General features: G+C 41.8%; 1 protein-coding gene across 1 annotated transcript; it reads right to left on the bottom strand.

Annotated features, from left to right (window-relative positions):
- Window positions 1-548: 548 nt before the first annotated feature.
- On the bottom strand, window positions 549-6,944 carry LOC126195102 (cuticle protein 64-like). Its single transcript, XM_049933571.1, has 2 exons — window positions 6,915-6,944; window positions 549-799 (listed from the first exon to the last, which is right to left on the bottom strand). Exons 1-2 carry the CDS (start codon window positions 6,924-6,926, stop codon window positions 560-562), a joined length of 252 nt encoding a protein of 83 aa, XP_049789528.1. The 5' UTR covers window positions 6,927-6,944; the 3' UTR covers window positions 549-559.
- Between the last annotated feature and the right edge of the window lie 12,804 nt (window positions 6,945-19,748).

The following is a 19,748-nucleotide window of genomic DNA, read 5'->3' as shown; positions in this document are numbered from 1 at the left end:
TTTTCTTTTTATACATCTGTCTTACCAACTGAGGCCTGCAGCCGTTACTTATATCAATATTCTCAAGTGTGACCAGTTCAGTTTCTACAGCATCACACTTGGTGATTTTTTCGCAATCGAAGTTTTTTAATATATTCAAGCAGTAAGGAAGGGTAACACAGTTTGACAAGGAAGTGTTCTGACTTTTCTGTTGCACAGTCGCAATAAGACTCTCTCCAAATTGGACTATTTACCTTCAGTTTAAATAAGTATCTCCAGTATAGATTCATCTTATGAGCTATAGCTGCAGTTACACTGCACTTCAAACTGCGGCGTTTTATCGACGGTTAACAGCATAGGAGGACTTGACATGTACATGTTAGCTTCTGGTTTACTCGAGAAGAGCACTCCATTATTGTAGCCCTTAGTCATAGGAAAGCACGATATTATGACATGCTACAATGGTGTTTTAAGAGAGAAAATGACAAAGAAACTCAGTATGTTATATTACAAAAAGGAGCTTTAATGAGGCCACAGCAACGAAGAAACACAATACAAGCTGTTTAGAGAGGAAGGCGCATCAGCCGTGGACCAGCCTTCCGTGGACACCGCCGAGGTAGCCATATCCGTAGCCGATGGCGGGTCCGGCGACAACTGCGGGGGCAGCGACGGCGGCGACTGCGGGGGCGGCGACCACAGCGGGGGCGGCGACGGCGGGGGCGGCCAGCAGTCCGGCCCCCAGGCCGAGGTACCCACGCTTCTCGCGCTGCAGCTCCTGCTGGCAGGACACTACCGCCACACACGCCACCAGCACGACCACCTGCAAGAGGCGACACGACACGGCTGTCACTCGATGTCACTCGATGATCGCAGCTTCTCTAGTTTCCTCAGCAAAGATCCGCAATGACGGATGATGTATGTGCCGAATAATGTGACACATTAATTGGGTTAACAAACCATTTTGGTCCTCCCGGTGGTCTCTGTGAAATGGAACTACCTTCCCATTTCTATTCTTCCCATTACTATATGCAGATCTTAGTGTCTACTTTCGGTTTTATGAAAATTATGTGCAGATCTTAATTACACATTTTACTATATGCAGATCTTAGTATGTACTTTCCGTTTAATGCCAATTGTTAATCAAATCTTAATTATGCTTTTTCTAGTGTGACAGAATTATTGATATCAATTTTAGTGGAATTACTTATGTTAATTTTAGTGGTTAAATCATTAATCTTCCATTTCCAAAGATGTTAGTGTTTTGTAAATTGTTTGTTCTTTGGGGGAGATGTGTTTTGGAAGGAAGTTGGAACGGCAGTTGAATGCACGTGGCAGGTGTGGATGGAACGATTGGACAATGAAAAAGTTTTGTATTTTTCGTGAATAATCATCGATGACTCAATAATTCTGCAGTTTATTATTGCAACATACACATATAGGAAGACCAGCTGCAGTAAGACCAAGGACTCTCTTTCCTAGCGAAGAAACCTACATCCAAAGCAAATTAAGTATTCCCTAACCAGTAACAGAGAACCGTGTGCTTAATTCGGTAAGTGCCGATATTACTATTCGATGCAATCTTTAACATCGATAGTAATTGGAATGCTTCCCAAGGTAGCGGGAACATTTCATCTGGAGCCCATATGTCATGCCATGAGAATAGAGGCATAACAAAATCTCTAACTGGTCTAGGGTACCAGAAAAATAGAAGAAGGGTTTGTTTCGTTTTAACATCTTATTGAGTGAAATGTCGTTCCACATTACAAGCAGAAATATGGAGAAACTGAAATGCTAAAATTGACCAGTAGAACTGAAACCGAATCCTCTTTTTTATTTTATTTTTAAAAAAAGGCGTCTTCATATTTCACTCACCAAATGTGTGGTAACTACAGAAACCTAATTCGTTTATTTTTATTTTATGTAGTGGCCACCTACATAACCACAAATGTAGCTGTTGAAAATTGTAGCACACTACAGCAAAATGGCACGGCAGCAGTATAACCATTTTAAATCAGCACGTTCATTCACTTTTGCCCTTTCTTTATCTCATCCCCTACATGAAATATTGGCTTCCGTTAGCTACTGGCGCAAAACGAACAATTTCTGGTACAAATCTCGGTCTTTTCTGTGTGGGTGTGGAAGGGGTATTAAACGATACCGGCTACCTATAGCCCCAGCTTTGTGTTCATTCGATTATCTTGCAAGCTAAGTTAAGCACGCATGTACCCTCTTGGATTTATCAGATGCTGGACCAGTGCTTCCCTAGGCATCCTTTGGTATTGTTAATCCAGGAGTCTCTTTATGGCCTCTACAGCAGTGGACGCTCAGTGACCTTCATTTGGACCCCAGGCCATGTTGGGATACCGGGCAATGAACATGTTGGCCACCAGTAAACCTTCTCTGGACATTGGCCTCCCGGAGACCGATTTGCGAGCAGTCTTCCGCCGCAAAGTTTTCGCGCTTTGTGACACTGAATGGAGCAACCTGACCACACTAAACAAACTCCGTGCTCTCAAGGAGACGACGAATGTGTGGCGGATGATCCATGCGAGCCACTCGCAGGGAATCAGTTTTCCTTTGTCGGTTCCGCATTGGCCACACCTGGATGACGCAGAGCTATTTACTGCGCCGTGAGGACCCGCCTCTACGTCGCTGCGGGTCGTCTTTGACGGTGGTCCACATTTTGTTGGCCTGTCCACTTTTAACTGTGTTCAAGCAGACGTTTGCGCTGCCTGATACATTCCCTGCCCTTTTAACAGATGACACTGTCATGGCAGGCTTAGTTTTGCGTTTCATTCGGACAGGGGGCTTTTATCATTTGATCTAAGTGTTTGTCGTATTTTTTGTGCTGAGTCTGGCCTTTGGCCTACGATTTTAGACTGGGTTTTTTAGTGTGTTTCTAGGTGGCTGGCTTTTCCTTTTTTGTCTCTGTCGTCGGTCAACCACTGCCACACTCTGTGTGATTTTATTTCCTTTCGTCTGGTCTCTGTCTGAGTCTTTCTTGTCCTGTGTCGTCTCTTGTCACCTCCATTGTTCGTTTTTATTCTTTGTGGGTGTTTTAAGTTTTTGGAAAAAGGGACAGATGGCCCTAGCAGTCTGGTCCCTTCAATCCCACAAACCAACCAACCAACCATCAGATGCTGGAAGACACCCAGATACACAAAACGTATAGAGATAGGGTTTTATCTCAATGCGCTTAGAATTACCACAGGCTTCACGGGATGTGTAAAAGAGACTAGGCACCGGAAAATACCTAAATAAAATTTCGTCACTGCGACGATATTTCAGTCACTAGGAACTTAACCTCTTTTTCAATGAAGACGATTGAAACGGCCCACCTCTCGATCGCGTATGCTCCCTACGCTATGTTTGTCAGACTTATTGCTCCAATGCGAACACCGCCACAGCTGATTAGAACTAAAATCTAAATAATAACAGCTTTTATTTTAATTACAACCGAATTCAAAATATTTCAACAGATAGCAAGCCACACAGTCCATCACTCCACTGCAATTTTTTCTGTGTCTTTGGTCTAGAATGCATTTGAATTAGACATTCTCCACTCCCGTGAATTCTGTTTCGAATGTGAGATGAGTGCTGCACCGAAATTTTCGAAGGCGCTACTATAAAGATATCTCAAAGTAAAATGAGCGCTCTAATCTTGTAATTTATACGAAAAATAACCTTTGAGTTGTTTGGGTGAAATTAATTTTTTCCCTCATTAGAGAGAAAACACACACTTTTATCGCTGAGTCATTCTTCACCGTACAACTATTACTATATTGATAACAATGAACTCAATAGATTCTTACTATATGCTTGCTAATCTTCTCGAAAAACTAGAATTTTCTGCCGAATACAGCTATTTCTCATTTATATCACGTATATTACGAGTATGTTGACATCCATGCTGTTAACTGATCGCCAGTCTTTAACATAATCATGTTTTTGATAGTAGTATGAGCAAATATGTTTCCAGTGCAGTGTTATTAAAGGTCTTGTTCAGCGTTTCAGCAAGCAAATACTTTGCATCCATGTATCGTGAAAGGAGGCGTGGAACAGCTGAAATATTTTTTTTTTTTAATTTGAAAAAAAATGCTTTTAAGCCTGAACCAGACATGTTTCCCTTCCTTATACAACTCAACACGGTAACCAGTTTCGGTTGATTTCTACAACCATCTTCAAATCGCTCAAATGGCAAAAATGCGTTGAATATACAGTAAAAACTATCATCGTTTGCTGTAAACGTGCAGCTACATACATTTGTATTATGGACCAACAAAACTATCACATTATGTAGTTACAAACTTATAGTGAGTCAGTTTGCAAACCATAATCTTGCAAGATGACGGCAATGGCGAATGTGAAAAGCCAGTTGCATTAGTAAAAACTGCATCAGTAATCCATTATTTGCAATTGTACAGCAGGTGTTATAAAAAGGTATAAAATAGTGATCTTCATAATATTTTCACAAGTTTGAGAATAAAATTCAAATGCCAGGACACCCACGTCGAGACGTTTAGTTGGGTCACTTCTAGGTAAGCCAGGCTATGGAATAGCCGACAATTGTAACCTTGGCATATACTACTCTCACTACAATACCTGCTGTACAATTGTAAATAGTGGGAATTTGATGGAATTTTTACTAATGCAGCTGGTCATTTCTCTGTCACTGTCATCTTGCGAGATTCTGGTTTACGACCTGGCTCGCTCTCGATGAAGTTTGTAACTACATAACATCATAGCGTTGTTGGCGCACAATACGAATACATGTAACTCCGTGACTACAGCCAATGACGATACTTATACTGCATATTCACCGCTTTTAATGATTTGGACCATGTGAAGATGGTAGTAGGACGCAACCAGAACTAGTTATCGTGCTTTATTTGTGTAACGAAAGAAAAGCACTGTCGAAGCATTAACATTTCGTTTCTCAAATTAAAAAGTTTTAATTTAATAAATTACTTTAAAATCGGCGGCTCTTCCTGGTTTCACTAAAAATTTCACTAAAAAAAGTACTTTATGTGTGTTTACATAAACACCCTACGGACTCTTTCATCTAAAGATCATGCACTGAATAGTGAAGTGATTTAATCCGAAACTGATTACACTCCCCCATTAACGAGAGCCTCAAACATTCATGAGCACTGATGAGTATTTCACAATCAACCTAGGAGCACAACAGCAGTCGTTTCCCTCCGCTTTCAGTAAGCAGCAGTCCCATTACTCTTGGAAGCACGAAGACGCAAATGTTGTTATATTTTAAGTAGCTGCTTAATTAGGTCACCAACTACTGAATGAAGTACAGCGAGACATGTTTAGTACATCATGTGAAATATTTAATGTAACACATGAAATGTAGCTTCGCGGTAAGGTACTTTTAATTAAAATACTCATATAACCTGATCTGTAGAGTGACAATGACTGTTAGCATTACCTCCACTGAATGCATCTGTATTGAAACTCAAAGTTTCACTTTTAAGGTTATAGGCTAATGCTATAAAAACTTTTTAAACGTCAAAAATTTCTTGTTACGAAGATTGAGTTAATGAACTTATATAAATGTGGTCATAGCCGTTTTTTTACTTTATTATATTCTGTATGTCTGTGCTACCCTACACTAGGAGCTACAATAATACCAGAACAGTAGTCGATATCTTATTTCATTTTTCCCTGTAATTAGCTGCTATGAGGCACTTTCTGCGTACCATGCGGTTATAGCAGAGTTAAAGATCAAAGACGGTGAATAGGTCATTTATCAGTAACAGGGGCTAGACTGTATCTGCATTAACAGAAAGCAGTTTCGTTTAAGAATCTTTCCCGAGACAGTCAGTTTCACCGTAGATCATAAAGAAAACTAAAAACCAGACTCCCGTATGAACTCTGAAATACTAATCGTAAGATAGACGGTCATCAAGAATAAATCTTGTGGCAGCTGTTAATTAAATAAAGCTAGGAAACAGAGGAAACTAGAAAACCAGAGCATTCGGCCTCTATATATGTAGTAAAAACCGTTTTCAGTGTGCTTGCTCGATGCTGCCTTCCCGGATCGGATCCCACTTCTTACACAACTAATCACGACGTACTTACTGTAAACATCACGCTAAACTGTATCACGTTATTATCTAGGAAGGCGAGAACAATAATTTCGTGACCATTCAACCTGGAAATCACGCCTATTTCAGCCAATAAAGTACCTAGATGTTAAGACAATGGGCTTGAACTGTCATATTTTGCCCCTGTCCGATTTCTGTGCATCCGACAACAATTTAATTTCTAATCCATGCATACCCAATTCAGATTATTGATTCATCTCCACAGATCCGAAAAATAAATAAATAAGACGATATCTTTCTTCCCTACTATGAATTGGTACTCTTAAAGGAAAATTAATGCAAATATCAAAGTCGTTACCTTCTGAATTTCATTCGTCTCCTATCATGACAGAGTCGCAATTTCGGAACTTAAACGTCAAATGCCAACAAATTCAAATCAGACTACAGTGAATAATGTGTTTCATGCTCGGTTACAGAGTACAGATGTAGATGCTGGAGGCTGGGAATGTAATATCACCCTTACCTAAACAAGACATTGATCCCTTAAAAGAAATCTTTTACCATCATTGGTTTTCGCACCCCTCGTTATAGGGTAACTCAAGTCCAAATGGCTCTGAGCACTATGGGACTTAACATCGGAGGTCATCAGTTCCCTAGACGTAGAAATACTTGAACCTAACTAACCTAAGGACATCACACACATCCATGCCCGAGGCAGGATTCAATCCTGCGACCGTAGCGGCAGCGCGGTTCCGGACTGAAGGGCCTAGAACCGCTCGGTCACAACGGCCGGCAACTCATGTCCCTAATGTCCCTAAGTGATTTAAATCTATTGGTAATAGTTTGCGTCTCCTACTGAGGACGGCAGCTACTTACCAAGAACTTCATGTTGGTGTGGAGAAAATTGCTACTGTCGCAACTGACTGTAGCTGCAGTCTGAAGGGAGCCGTCTTTTATATCCGCTGCAGCTCTGGGCGGTGGTCACCGCCACAGCGGGCGACCTTCCGCCGCGACTCTATTCGCTCCTAGAACTGGTCTCTCTCTAGGTCGCGTATATCACCTACGGTCACTATAGCCGTTCTCCTTTCACCCTACAGAAAGTCTTCCAGCATTCGAAATCAAAAAAAAAAAAAAAAATGCTATTGGCTCTTTCTCATTCGTTACGTTACATTACAGGAGCACTGAAACAGGCACTAGTTTCCTCACTGTGACTTTATTACACTTCTTTCACTGTCAGTCAACGTAACTATCGCTTATCTGATTTTAAGTCAGACTAGTACATTTAAACACAACTATCTGACGTATTGTCGCAGGTACACTATGTGATCAAAAGGATCCGGAAACCCCAACAAACATCAAACATATGTTTTTCACATTAGGTGCATTGTGCTGCCACCTACTGCCAGATACTCCATATCAGCGACCTCAGTAGTCATTAGACATCGTGAGAGAGCAGAATGTGGCACTCTGCGGAACTCTCGGGATTCGAACGTGCTCTGGTGATTGGGTGTTACTTTCCTCTGTACGCGAGATTTCCACACTCCTAAACATCCATATGTCCACCGATTCCGATGTGATAGTGATGTGGAAACATGAAGGGTCACGTACAGCACAAAAGTGTACAGGCCGACGTCGTCTGTTGACTGACAGAGACCGCCGACATTTGAAGAGGGTCGTAACGTGTAATAGGTAGACATCTATCCAGAACGTCACAAAGGAATTCCAGACTGCATCAGGATCCACTGCAAGTACTATGACAGTTGGGCGGAAGGTGAGAAAATTTGGATTTCATGGTCGAGCGGCTGTTCATAAACGACACATCATGCCGGTAAATGCCAAACGACGCCTCGCTTGGTGTAAGGAGCGTAAACATTGGACGACTGAACACTGGAAAAATGTGTGGAGTGACGTATCTCGGTACACAATGTGGCGATCCGATGGCAGGCTGTCGGAAGGGCGAATGCCCGGTGAACGTCATCTGCCAGCGTGTGTAGTGCGAACAGTAAAATTCGGAGGCGGTGGTGTTGTGTGTGGTCGTGTTTTTCATGAAGGGGGCTTGCACCACTTGTTGTTTTGCGTGCCACTATGGCCTACATTGATGTTTTAAGCTTCCCACTGTTGAAGAGCAATTCGGGGATGGCGATTGCATCTTTCAACACGATCGAGCACCTGTTCATAATGCACGGCCTGTGGCGGAGTGGTTACAGGACAATTACATCCCTGAGATGGAATGCCCTTCACAGGGTCCTGACCTGAGTCCTATAAAAACCTGTGGGATGTTTTGGAACGCCGACTTCGTGCCAGGCCTCACCGACCGACATCGATACCTCTCCTCAGTGTAGCACTCCGTGAAGAATGGGCTGCCATTCCCCGAGAAACCGTCCAGCATATGATTGGACGTATGCCTGCGAGAGTGCAAGCTGTCATCAAGGCTAATAGTGGGCCAACACTGTATTGAATTCCAGCATTACCCATGGTGGGAACCACGAACTAGTAAGTCATTTCTAGCCAGGTGTCCGGATACATTTGATCACATGGTGTATGTGCTGTGGTCGAGACGATTCAGGAAGATGAAAGAAGGCAGTTCGTTCGCCTCTCTCTACTTGTGAGCTACATACAGCGGTGAACAAAAATATTACGCCGCCGCTGAATGCCTCCTAGTGGCGTTTCGGCAACATGATGCGGCAAGGAAAGTTATACGAGGGCAGTTCAATAAGTAATGCAACACATTTTTTTTTCTGAAACAGGGGTTGTTTTATTCAGCATTGAAATACACCAGGTTATTCCCCAATCTTTTAGCTACACAACACTATTTTTCAACGTAATCTCCATTCAATGCTACGGCCTTACGCCACCTTGAAATGAGGGCCTGTATGCCTGGACGGTACCATTCCACTGGTCGATGTCGGAGCCAACGTCGTACTGCATCAATAACTTCTTCATCATCCGCGTAGTGCGTCCCACGGATTGCGTCCTTCATTGGGCCAAACATATGGAAATCCGACGGTGCGAGATCGGGGCTGTAGGGTGCATGAGGAAGAACAGTCCACTGAAGTTTTGTGAGCTCCTCTCGGGTGCGAAGACATATGTGAGGTCTTGCGTTGTCATGAAGAAGGAGAAGTTCGTTCTGATTTTTGTGCCTACGAACACGCTGAAGTCGTTTCTTCAATTTCTGAAGAGTAGCACAATACACTTCAGAGTTGATCGTTTGACCATGGGGAAGGACATCGAACAGAATAACCCCTTCAGCGTCCCAGAAGACTGTAACCATGACTTTACCGGCTGAGGGTATGGCTTAAAACTTTTTCTTGGTAGGGGAGTGGGTGTGGCGCCACTCCATTGATTGCCGTTTTGTTTCAGGTTCGAAGTGATGAACCCATGTTTCATCGCCTGTAACAATCTTTGACAAGAAATTGTCACCCTCAGCCACATGACGAGCAAGCAATTCCGCACAGATGGTTCTCCTTTGCTCTTTATGGTGTTCGGTTAGACAACGAGGGACCCAGTGGGAACAAACCTTTGAATATCCCAACTGGTGAACAATTGTGACAGCACTACCAACAGAGATGTCAAGTTGAGCACTGAGTTGTTTGATGGTGATCCGTCGATCATCTCGAACGAGTGTGTTCGCACGCTCCGCCATTGCAGGAGTCACAGCTGTGCACGGCCGGCCCGCACGCGGGAGATCAGACAGTCTTGCTTGACCTTGCGGCGATGATGACACACGCTTTGCCCAACGACTCACCGTGCTTTTGTCCACTGCCAGATCACCGTAGACATTCTGCAAGCGCCTATGAATATCTGAGATGCCCTGGTTTTCCGCCAAAAGAAACTAGATCACTGCCCGTTGTTTGCAACGCACATCCGTTACAGACGCCATTTTAACAGCTCCGTACAGCGCTGCCACCTGTCGGAAGTCAATGAAACTATACGAGACGAAGCGGGAATGTTTGAAAATATTCCACAAGAAATTTCCGGTTTTTTCAACCAAAATTGGCCGAGAAAAAATAATGTGTTGCATTACTTATTGAACTGCCCTCGTATAAGCGGAGCAGAGACGAATGGTGTATTGCTCCATCGATGATTCAGTCTGCAAGTGGGGAAATACTCCGACATACGTGACATTATGAAGGGCAGATTGTAATGGACTGGAGCGTAGGAAACAACATCTCGAAAACAGTGAAGCTGATTGGCTGTTCGCGTGCTATTGTCGTGAACATTTAACGAAACTGGTTCAAGGAAGCTACACCAGGAGTAGACGATGTGTTGAACGTCAGTGCCTCATCACAGAACGTGGAAGTCAGAGTCTTACACCCCATGTGAATCAAAATAGGTGGCTATGTGTGGCAGATCTAGGACAGCGCTAGTGTCAGGCGCATAGTTGAGCGTACATTGTTTAATATCTTGACCCAACGACAACGTCATTAGTGGTGACAGTGGGCAAGAAATCATGGAGATTAGACCGTGGATGAATGTAAATGGGTCGCCTCATCGGAAGAATCACGATTCTTGTTACACCAGGACAATGTTCGTGACCAGATACGCCGTCAAGAAGACGAACGACTACTCGAGACATCTATCGTGCCGTTGACACATATAGGTGGAGGCAGTATTATGCTGTGGCAGGCATTCACTTGGGCTTCTGGGTTATCTGTGGTAATAGTAATGGAAGGTACTTGACAACTGTTGATTCCTTGAACGTTAAAGGACATTTTGAAGTTTTCCACATCGGCTGTTTCGAACATCAAAAGACAGTTTGAAGTTTTCCACCTCGGTTGTTTTTCACAAGTTATGCCTTACACGATTGACCAATTTCGAACTTACAGGCCATTTTCTAGTGCTGTTGGTGTTGATGTGTTGTACAATTATACAGTTATAAAACTGCGATATAGCCCATCTGAAAGCGAACACACAACGTGCAAGCGTCAGAATTAAACCAGAAAGCTTACTGCATGTAGTAATAGTCGTCTTTATAGCTAATGCCACGTTGTAGGACACTACATGTGCTCGCTTTCGCTGTTGAACACCAGTTTGAACAATACTGCGAACAACTGCATCCCTTCGTCTTTGCTGTCTTCCCTGAAAGTGGTAGCATCATGCAGCATGATAACTGTCCATTCCACAAGGGCACAGTCATGCTACAGTGGCTTCAGGGGCATTACAGTGAACTCAGGGTGATGTCTCGTCTGCCAGATTCAACTGATAGAACTCTCTAAAACTCATCTGGGACGCAAGCCCGAAGTTTACAGGTATGGGAATTGCGTTATCTCTGTGTACATATCTGGTGCCATGTACCTGCAGACCTCCAAAGTTTTGTTTAAAACCTGCCACACAGGTTAGGTGTTGCACTGCGTTCCAAAGGAGGACTCAACTCACAGTTAAACAGGTGTTAGTCCAACGGTGTATGTTGATGTCCATTGTTCAGAATTTCGAAAAATCGGACCAATACACTCTTCGGTGATACCGTAGGACAAGAAAATCCTGTAGACAATGGAAGAAAAACGTTTGCCTCGTCTTTAGGGTATATGTTCCTTCAGCGAAAATGCTATACCCTGTACCAACTGTACTCACAGGAAATGGAAATATTTTTCCTCATGGCGATGGGATAAACATGTCATTGATTTGGCGGTGAGTAGCAGAGGTGGAATCTGTCTAACAGCAATGTTTCTCGCTGCGCATAATTGAATGAGCCGAAAACAGCAAAAGATAACGCGGGCGAAAGCTCATGTACCTAGAGTTTTCCGGTGTAGACAGAAGTTTGACCGTATATTTTAAGAATACTTATCGAATTGAATTCGTCAGAAAGATCATGTATCAAGAGTCTTCCGGTGTAGACAGAAGCTTCACCGTATATTTTAAGAATACTTATCGAACTGAATTCGTCAGAACATAGAAAACGTCGAAACAGGTCAGATCATCTATCCAGCACGTTGTTGATAGCTTGCTAAATGTGCAATGCAGAAAATTGTGAGTTTGAAATGACTTGGATTATCAGCATAGTTACATAGTTCGAAATAAATATTTTCAGCTCTTATTTGTTTCAGCAATGTGTCAATGAGCAATTGACAAACGACTCATTTTAAGTACAATGCACTAGTATGAAGCTACACATTAAATTTCTGTGTTTTGGCTTTATTGCCATTACTTAAGTAATTAATGAACTATTACTTGGGCATTCTTTTATAAGCACCTAATAATTTATTTATAATGAGGTTGTTACACTAAGTGCACGTTATTTATATAACTGATAGCGTGAATTTATGAGTCTGTCAATTGAAAAATTTTATTTTTCATATTAGGTGTCATGTGAGTTAGGTTATAGTTTCTGAAAAATAATATAAATCAATGAATTAAAAAGAGATTGGCTTGTATATAGTGAATGCTTATCCTCCTGCAAAACAGTTTTAAGTAGCACAGTGATTGACGTGACGACTTTCACTACAAGGTGAAGATTGCACAGTTGTACATTTTTAATTTCCGATCCTATTCTGTTGTTAAAATATATTGTTAGTAGCATAACTAAGCTGCTCCTGGAACAGCATTGAGAGCATAAATATCGATCATAAACGTATTCATACACTAGCCACGACATCCAAGTGACAACCTCATGTATGATATCTTCAAGCCTCTCCCTTCTCTTAAGTTACGCCTCCTTTCTTGGAAATAGATCAGTCAGAGCTCTTTAAAGCCGACACACATATATTAAGATAATCTTGTCACTGTACAACATATTCGAGATTGATCACCGTTTTTCAGCATCATCTTAAGTGATACTCTTTGGTCGACAGATCCATCTTAAGCCAAGCCACTCCGTTAGTGAAAGAGTACTAAGTTAACGAACACACACACACACACACACATATATATATATATATATATATATATATATATATATATATATACTCCTGGAAATGGAAAAAAGAACACATTGACACCGGTGTGTCAGACCCACCATACTTGCTCCGGACACTGCGAGAGGGCTGTACAAGCAATGATCACACGCACGGCACAGCGGACACACCAGGAACCGCGGTGTTGGCCGTCGAATGGCGCTAGCTGCGCAGCATTTGTGCACCGCCGCCGTCAGTGTCAGCGAGTTTGCCGTGGCATACGGAGCTCCATCGCAGTCTTTAACACTGGTAGCATGCCGCGACAGCGTGGACGTGAACCATATGTGCAGTTGACGGACTTTGAGCGAGGGCGTATAGTGGGCATGCGGGAGGCCGGGTGGACGTACCGCCGAATTGCTCAACACGTGGGGCGTGAGGTCTCCACAGTACATCGATGTTGTCGCCAGTGGTCGGCGGAAGGTGCACGTGCCCGTCGACCTGGGACCGGACCGCAGCGACGCACGGATGCACGCCAAGACCGTAGGATCCTACGCAGTGCCGTAGGGGACCGCACCGCCACTTCCCAGCAAATTAGGGACACTGTTGCTCCTGGGGTATCGGCGAGGACCATTCGCAACCGTCTCCATGAAGCTGGGCTACGGTCCCGCACACCGTTAGGCCGTCTTCCGCTCACGCCCCAACTTCGCGCAGCCCGCCTCCAGTGGTGTCGCGACAGGCGTGAATGGAGGGACGAATGGAGACGTGTCGTCTTCAGCGATGAGAGTCGCTTCTGCCTTGGTGCCAATGATGGTCGTACGCGTGTTTGGCGCCGTGCAGGTGAGCGCCACAATCAGGACTGCATACGACCGAGGCACACAGGGCCAACACCCGGCATCATGTTGTGGGGAGCGATCTCCTACACTGGCCGTACACCACTGGTGATCGTCGAGGGGACACTGAATAGTACACGGTACATCCAAACCGTCATCGAACCCATCGTTCTACCATTCCTAGACCGGCAAGGGAACTTGCTGTTCCAACAGGACAATGCACGTCCGCATGTATCCCGTGCCACCCAACGTGCTCTAGAAGGTGTAATTCAACTACCCTGGCCAGCAAGATCTCCGGATCTGTCCCTCATTGAGCATGTTTGGGACTGGATGAAGCGTCGTCTCACGCGGTCTGCACGTCCAGCACGAACGCTGGTCCAACTGAGGCGCCAGGTGGAAATGGCATGACAAGCCGTTCAATAGGACTACATCCAGCATCTCTACGATCGTCTCCATGGGAGAATAGCAGCCTGCATTGCTGCCAAAGGTGGATATACACTGTACTAGTGCCGACATTGTGCATGCTCTGTTGCCTGTGTCTATGTGCCTGTGGTTCTGTCAGTGTGATCATGTGATGTATCTGACCCCAGGAATGTGTCAATAAAGTTTCCCCTTCCTGGGACAATGAATTCACGGTGTTCTTATTTCAATTTCCAGGAGTATATATATATATATATATATATATATATATATATATATATATATATATATATATATATATAGAGAGAGAGAGAGAGAGAGAGAGAGAGAGAGAGAGAGAAAATCCACCAAAAAACCGTAGGCAAGTATCCTGCACATAAATTTACCAATAAAAATGGTACAAGGCTCGTCGAACTATGTAAGCAGAATAACCTGTGATAATGTCAACATCTCTAAGAAAATGTCCAAGAAAACAAAAGACATGGAGATCTCCTATACAACAAATTGGCAAGTTTCAAATAGATCATGTGGCGATTTCATACCCAGTACAAAAAGAAATTTACGACGTCCAAGTACGCAGAGGAGCAAACATTGATTCAGACCATTACCTAACTAGAATTAAAATCAAGTTTACAGCACGAAGAAGTCATCAGAAGAAAACAGAAATACAGAAATATGACACCAAGAAGATTAAAGAATCTAAAGTAAAAGATGAATGGGAGAAGGAAAAGGCAAACACATGGGAAGAATTTCATTCTAAAATCACGCGAATAGCGAAGGAAACTATTCCCCTGAAAAAGATATTCAAAAACCCTTGGTGGGATTCAGACTGTGAAAATGCATTGGAAAGGAGAAAAAAGGCATTTCAAGAATATAACAGTAAAAAATCACAAGAAAGTCTACATTTATTTAACGAGGTTAGAAAACAGGTTTCAAAATCTATTAGGCAAGCAAAAAGGAAGTACACAAAGGCACAACTGGATGCCATAGAAGAAAATTTCCAAAACTATAATACAAGAGACTTCTACAGAACTTTCGCAGATAAAATACGAGGATATATCCCTCAAAATATATGTTTCAGAAAACCAGATGGTAAATTAGCCCTAACAAACCAGGAAAACTGTCAAGTATTGGCTCAATATTTTTCTAACCTACTAAATTGGCCAGAACTTAGTTAAAGGTTTCCCAAAGAAATCTGTGCCAACGCTCAACCGGATTCATTACCACCAACACAGGAAGAAATCAAATGTCACATTAAAAACTTAAAAAATAATAGAACATCTGGCGAAGATGGCATTGTTGCAGAGCTATTAAAAAACCTAGGACCAAAGACGTTGCAAGAGCTCACAAAAATAATAACAAAAATATGGGAAACAGAAAAATTACCAGAGGAGTGGAAATGTGCCCTTATTCACCCGTTACATAAAAAAGGAGACAGAACAAATGTCAATAACTACAGGGGAATCTCACTTTTACAAGTCACCTACAAAATTCTCTCAACATGCCTGCTGAAAAGAACACAAGAGCAGCTGGAATGCCAAATTGGTGATTATCAAGCAGGCTTCCGCCCCGGTCGCTCATGCATAGAACAAATATTTAATTTATAGACAATATTAAAACACAAAGCAATTAGAAATGCCCCCATAATTTGTACATTTGTAGATTTTAAGAAAGCCTATGGCTCAATTGACCGGCAATCTTTGTTTAACATTTTAGAGGAACTTGGACTTGACTCCAAAACACTAAGGCTTATCAAAGAATCACTGACATACACTGTAAAGTTAAATTCAGGGGAGAAATCTCTGAACCTTTTCTCATAAAAACTGGAGTACGTCAAGGTGACGGGCTATCTCCACTTTTGTTTAATATAGTCCTGGATAAAGTCATTAAGGAATGGGAAAAAGAATTAAAAAATCAATCCTACTGGAAACCAATCCATCTTGGTAGAACCAAAGACAACGTGGAGATATCTTGTTTAGCATTCGCGGACGACTTGGCCATACTTGCAGTTGATGAAGAAATCGCCACCAAACAAATAGAGATCCTTAAGGAATGCGCGGATAAAGTAGGTTTACAAATTTCGTTTCAAAAGACAGAATTTTTCTGTACGAAATTCCATATACACAGTTTGAACACAAAATATCGAAAAATAAATAGAGTAAAACATTTTAAATACCTAGGTGAAATTTTGGAGCCAACCGGAGGAGAGAAAGTTGCACAGAAGATCAGACAACAGAAAATGAAGAGAGCATATGGTATGACACATGAAATATACAATAAAAAATGCATCTCCTCGAACACAAAAATCAGACACTACTGCGCAGTAATTAAGCCAGCAGCACTATATGCTAGTGAAACGCTCACACTCCACACAAAATGTGATTTAGAAAAAATACTAAAAGAAGAACGAAAAATTATGAGAAAGATTTTAGGTTTTGGTAAACATTTCTGGGATACAGTGATCAATTAATTGTTATATTTAGATTAAAGTTCAGTCTTGATCACGTTATGTCTGTTTTAATGAGTAACCGGTTTCGGTTTTTTCTATAAAACCATCTTCAGACCCATTGGCTCCTTTGGGCTGGTAGGTGGAGCTTTCCTTGCTGCTGTGCAGTCAACTGATCAGTTGACTGCACAGCAGCAAGGAAAGCTCCACCTACCAGCCCAAAGGAGCCAATGGGTCTGAAGATGGTTTTATAGAAAAAACCGAAACCGGTTACTCATTAAAACAGACATAACGTGATCAAGACTGAACTTTAATCTAAATATAAAGATTTTAGGTCCAAAATTAACAGAAGAAGGATACCGGATACAATCAAGAAGAACCACAGAAACTATATCAAACCTGGCAGCAGACATAAGAAGGCGAAGATTAAAATTTTATGGACATGTCACTAGACTTCCCCCCACACGACTCACCAACAGAATTCTCACTTACATAGAAAAAGTCAAATCAATAACACCATGGATTAGCCAAGTAAAATTAGATTTACAAAAAGCAAATATTGAACTTAAAGATGTCAAAGATAGAAAAACTTTTAGAAATAAGGTGGAAAAGTGGAATGTATTGTCGGAGAAGGAAGCACTAAAGAGACCAGGAACAAAATGGACAGAAGAAAGAAAAAGAAAACATGGAGAACGAATGAAAGAAGTATGGAAGAAACGACGTCAGAAAGCTTTGCGTGATCCTTCTGGGTCCATTCGCGATAAGTAAGTATATATATATATATATATATATATATATATATATATATATATATATATATATATATAAACAAACCCAGGTTCCCGTTGACAATACCTCATGAGGGCCGCTTGCCAGGGATAGCGATGAAGACTTCAACGGCAGTGAATATGGAGATGAACATCATTAGTATAGCGGAACTGGCAGAAGAAACGGCCCAAATCCACTAGCGTTTGTTCTGGAATCCAGTTGTTAGTGGTCAGCGTCTATTCACCTAGTTGGTTCGGTTAATATGTGCCCTTGTTGATCTCAGCAAGACAGAAGAACACCACAGAACAAGTTTCAGTTTGAATAGGTATGATGGAACAAAAGGAAGTAACTCCACTACCCGAGGCATGAGTCTCTAGCCTGAATTTTCCTGGTCATCCGATTCTAGGGTACCAGAAACGTCATGCGCAGAAAAGTCGGAGCTTCTCAAATTCTCTAAAACCAAAACAGAACAACTTCATAGGCCCCCTCAACACAAACACTCTCTCCAGAGTAGGTAAACTAAAACAGCTCACGAACACGACGGAAAAATTCCACAAAAAATCCTTGCGATTCAAAAAGCACGACTGACAGGTGAAAATCGTTTTGATTTATGGAAATTCCGCTTTTGTTATGCAGAAATGAAGTATAGATTTAGGAATAAACTTCCACCAAACATCAGAAAGAATCCCCACAACCTCAATAAAATCTTGATACTAGGCATATACACTGCTAAATGCAAATGCTGTCACAAATGGCTACAATGGAAGAGATCCATAGGTAATAGATGACTTCTGGGAACTACTGGAGGAAACCTTAAACAAAATCCCTAATCGTCATGTGAAAATTCTATTAGGAGATATAAGTCGACAACTCGGTAAAGAGAAAAAAATAAGGGGAATAATAAGGATTCATGATGATCACAAGAGAACAAATAAAAATGGTGGAAGACTAATCAAATTCTGCGAAAACTTTGATCTTAAAATCAGGTCCACACAATTCCTTAAACCTGCAAACAAACTTACAAAATGAGAATAGGCAAACTCGACTTTTGCCGAATCTCAGATAAGCCATGTCGCTATATCCAACAAGAATACCAAAGAAACACTCAACGTACGGACAAGGAAAAGATTTTTTGAGTCAGACCACCATTTGCTGCAAATAAAGATTAGATTTCAACCTAACGCAAGAAAACAAATGAATAAAACATTCAGATTTGATCCAGATTACCTGAAACTCAACAAGAAGGGAAATTCCTTAGAATATAAGGCAATCGAACACAATGAATGGGAAGGGACTTGCGAACGTACTGAAAAACAGTATGAGAAAACACTGGTGGTGGAACAGTGCATGTGATCAAGCAGTAAAAGAGAGAATACAGGCATGCAAAGCTTTCAGTGGCAACAAAGCTCCAGAAAAATGGCAGAAATTTTTGAGAATGCAGAAAAGTTCATCTAAAACAATACGAAGAGAAAAATTCAGATGTGATATAAAGAATGTGAACAACAGTTTATCAAGAAAAACACCAGAAATTCTTACAAAATTTTCAGGTAAAACATGATAGGATATGAACCGCATAATCTGTGCTTTTGCCGACTTGACAGACTAATGAAAACCAACAAAAGATGTAACGGTCAGATTTTAGCTAAGTATTTTCACTCACTTCTCAACTGTGAGCCTCCGATAGAACAACTAGGTATTGAAAATCCCCCATCTAAGCCTGATTCGAAACCACAATCTCTTAAAGAAGTAAAGGAAATAATCAACTCTTTGAAGAAGAACAACAAGTATCCCAGGGAAGACGGAATCATAGCGGAAATATGGAAATTACATGAGAATAATCTTGCACAAGCAACTCACCGAATTATGTCAACATTTGGGAAACTGAACAAATACCTGCAGAGTGGAAATGTGTATTAATTCATCTTTTCCAAAGAAAGGAACGAAAACCGATCCAAATAACTACGGAGAGTTTCACTGGTCCTTGTAGGATACAAAATTGTTTCAAAAGCCCTGTTAAGTCGACTAGAAGAAAAGGCGGACCAAATAATAGGAGAGCATCAGGCAAGGTTTCGCAAAGGTCGATCTTGCATTGAACAGATATGGAACCGAAAATGCTTATCATTCAGTAGGTAGGCAAACATTATTCCACATTTTAAAGGAATTTAATATTGACAGGAAAACAAGATCAGTTATAAAACAGACATTAACAAGCACAACCTCCAAAGTTAAATTCATGGGACAAACGTCAGAAGCAATTCATATTGATACTGGTGTTTGCCAAGGAGAAGATCTCTCCCTCCCGCTATTTAACATGGTTCGGGAGAAAAACGTGAGTATGAGGGGAAAGGAAATAAAGGGAACTGAACCCAGGATTGAAAAGGAGCAGAGAATCAATGTGAAATATCTGGCTTTCGCT

Source organism: Schistocerca nitens, chromosome 7 (assembly GCF_023898315.1).
Source record: "Schistocerca nitens isolate TAMUIC-IGC-003100 chromosome 7, iqSchNite1.1, whole genome shotgun sequence".
NCBI lineage: Eukaryota > Metazoa > Arthropoda > Insecta > Orthoptera > Acrididae > Schistocerca > Schistocerca nitens.
The sequence above is the reverse complement of the archived record's forward strand: the minus strand, read 5'-3'. Positions and strand labels throughout refer to the sequence as shown.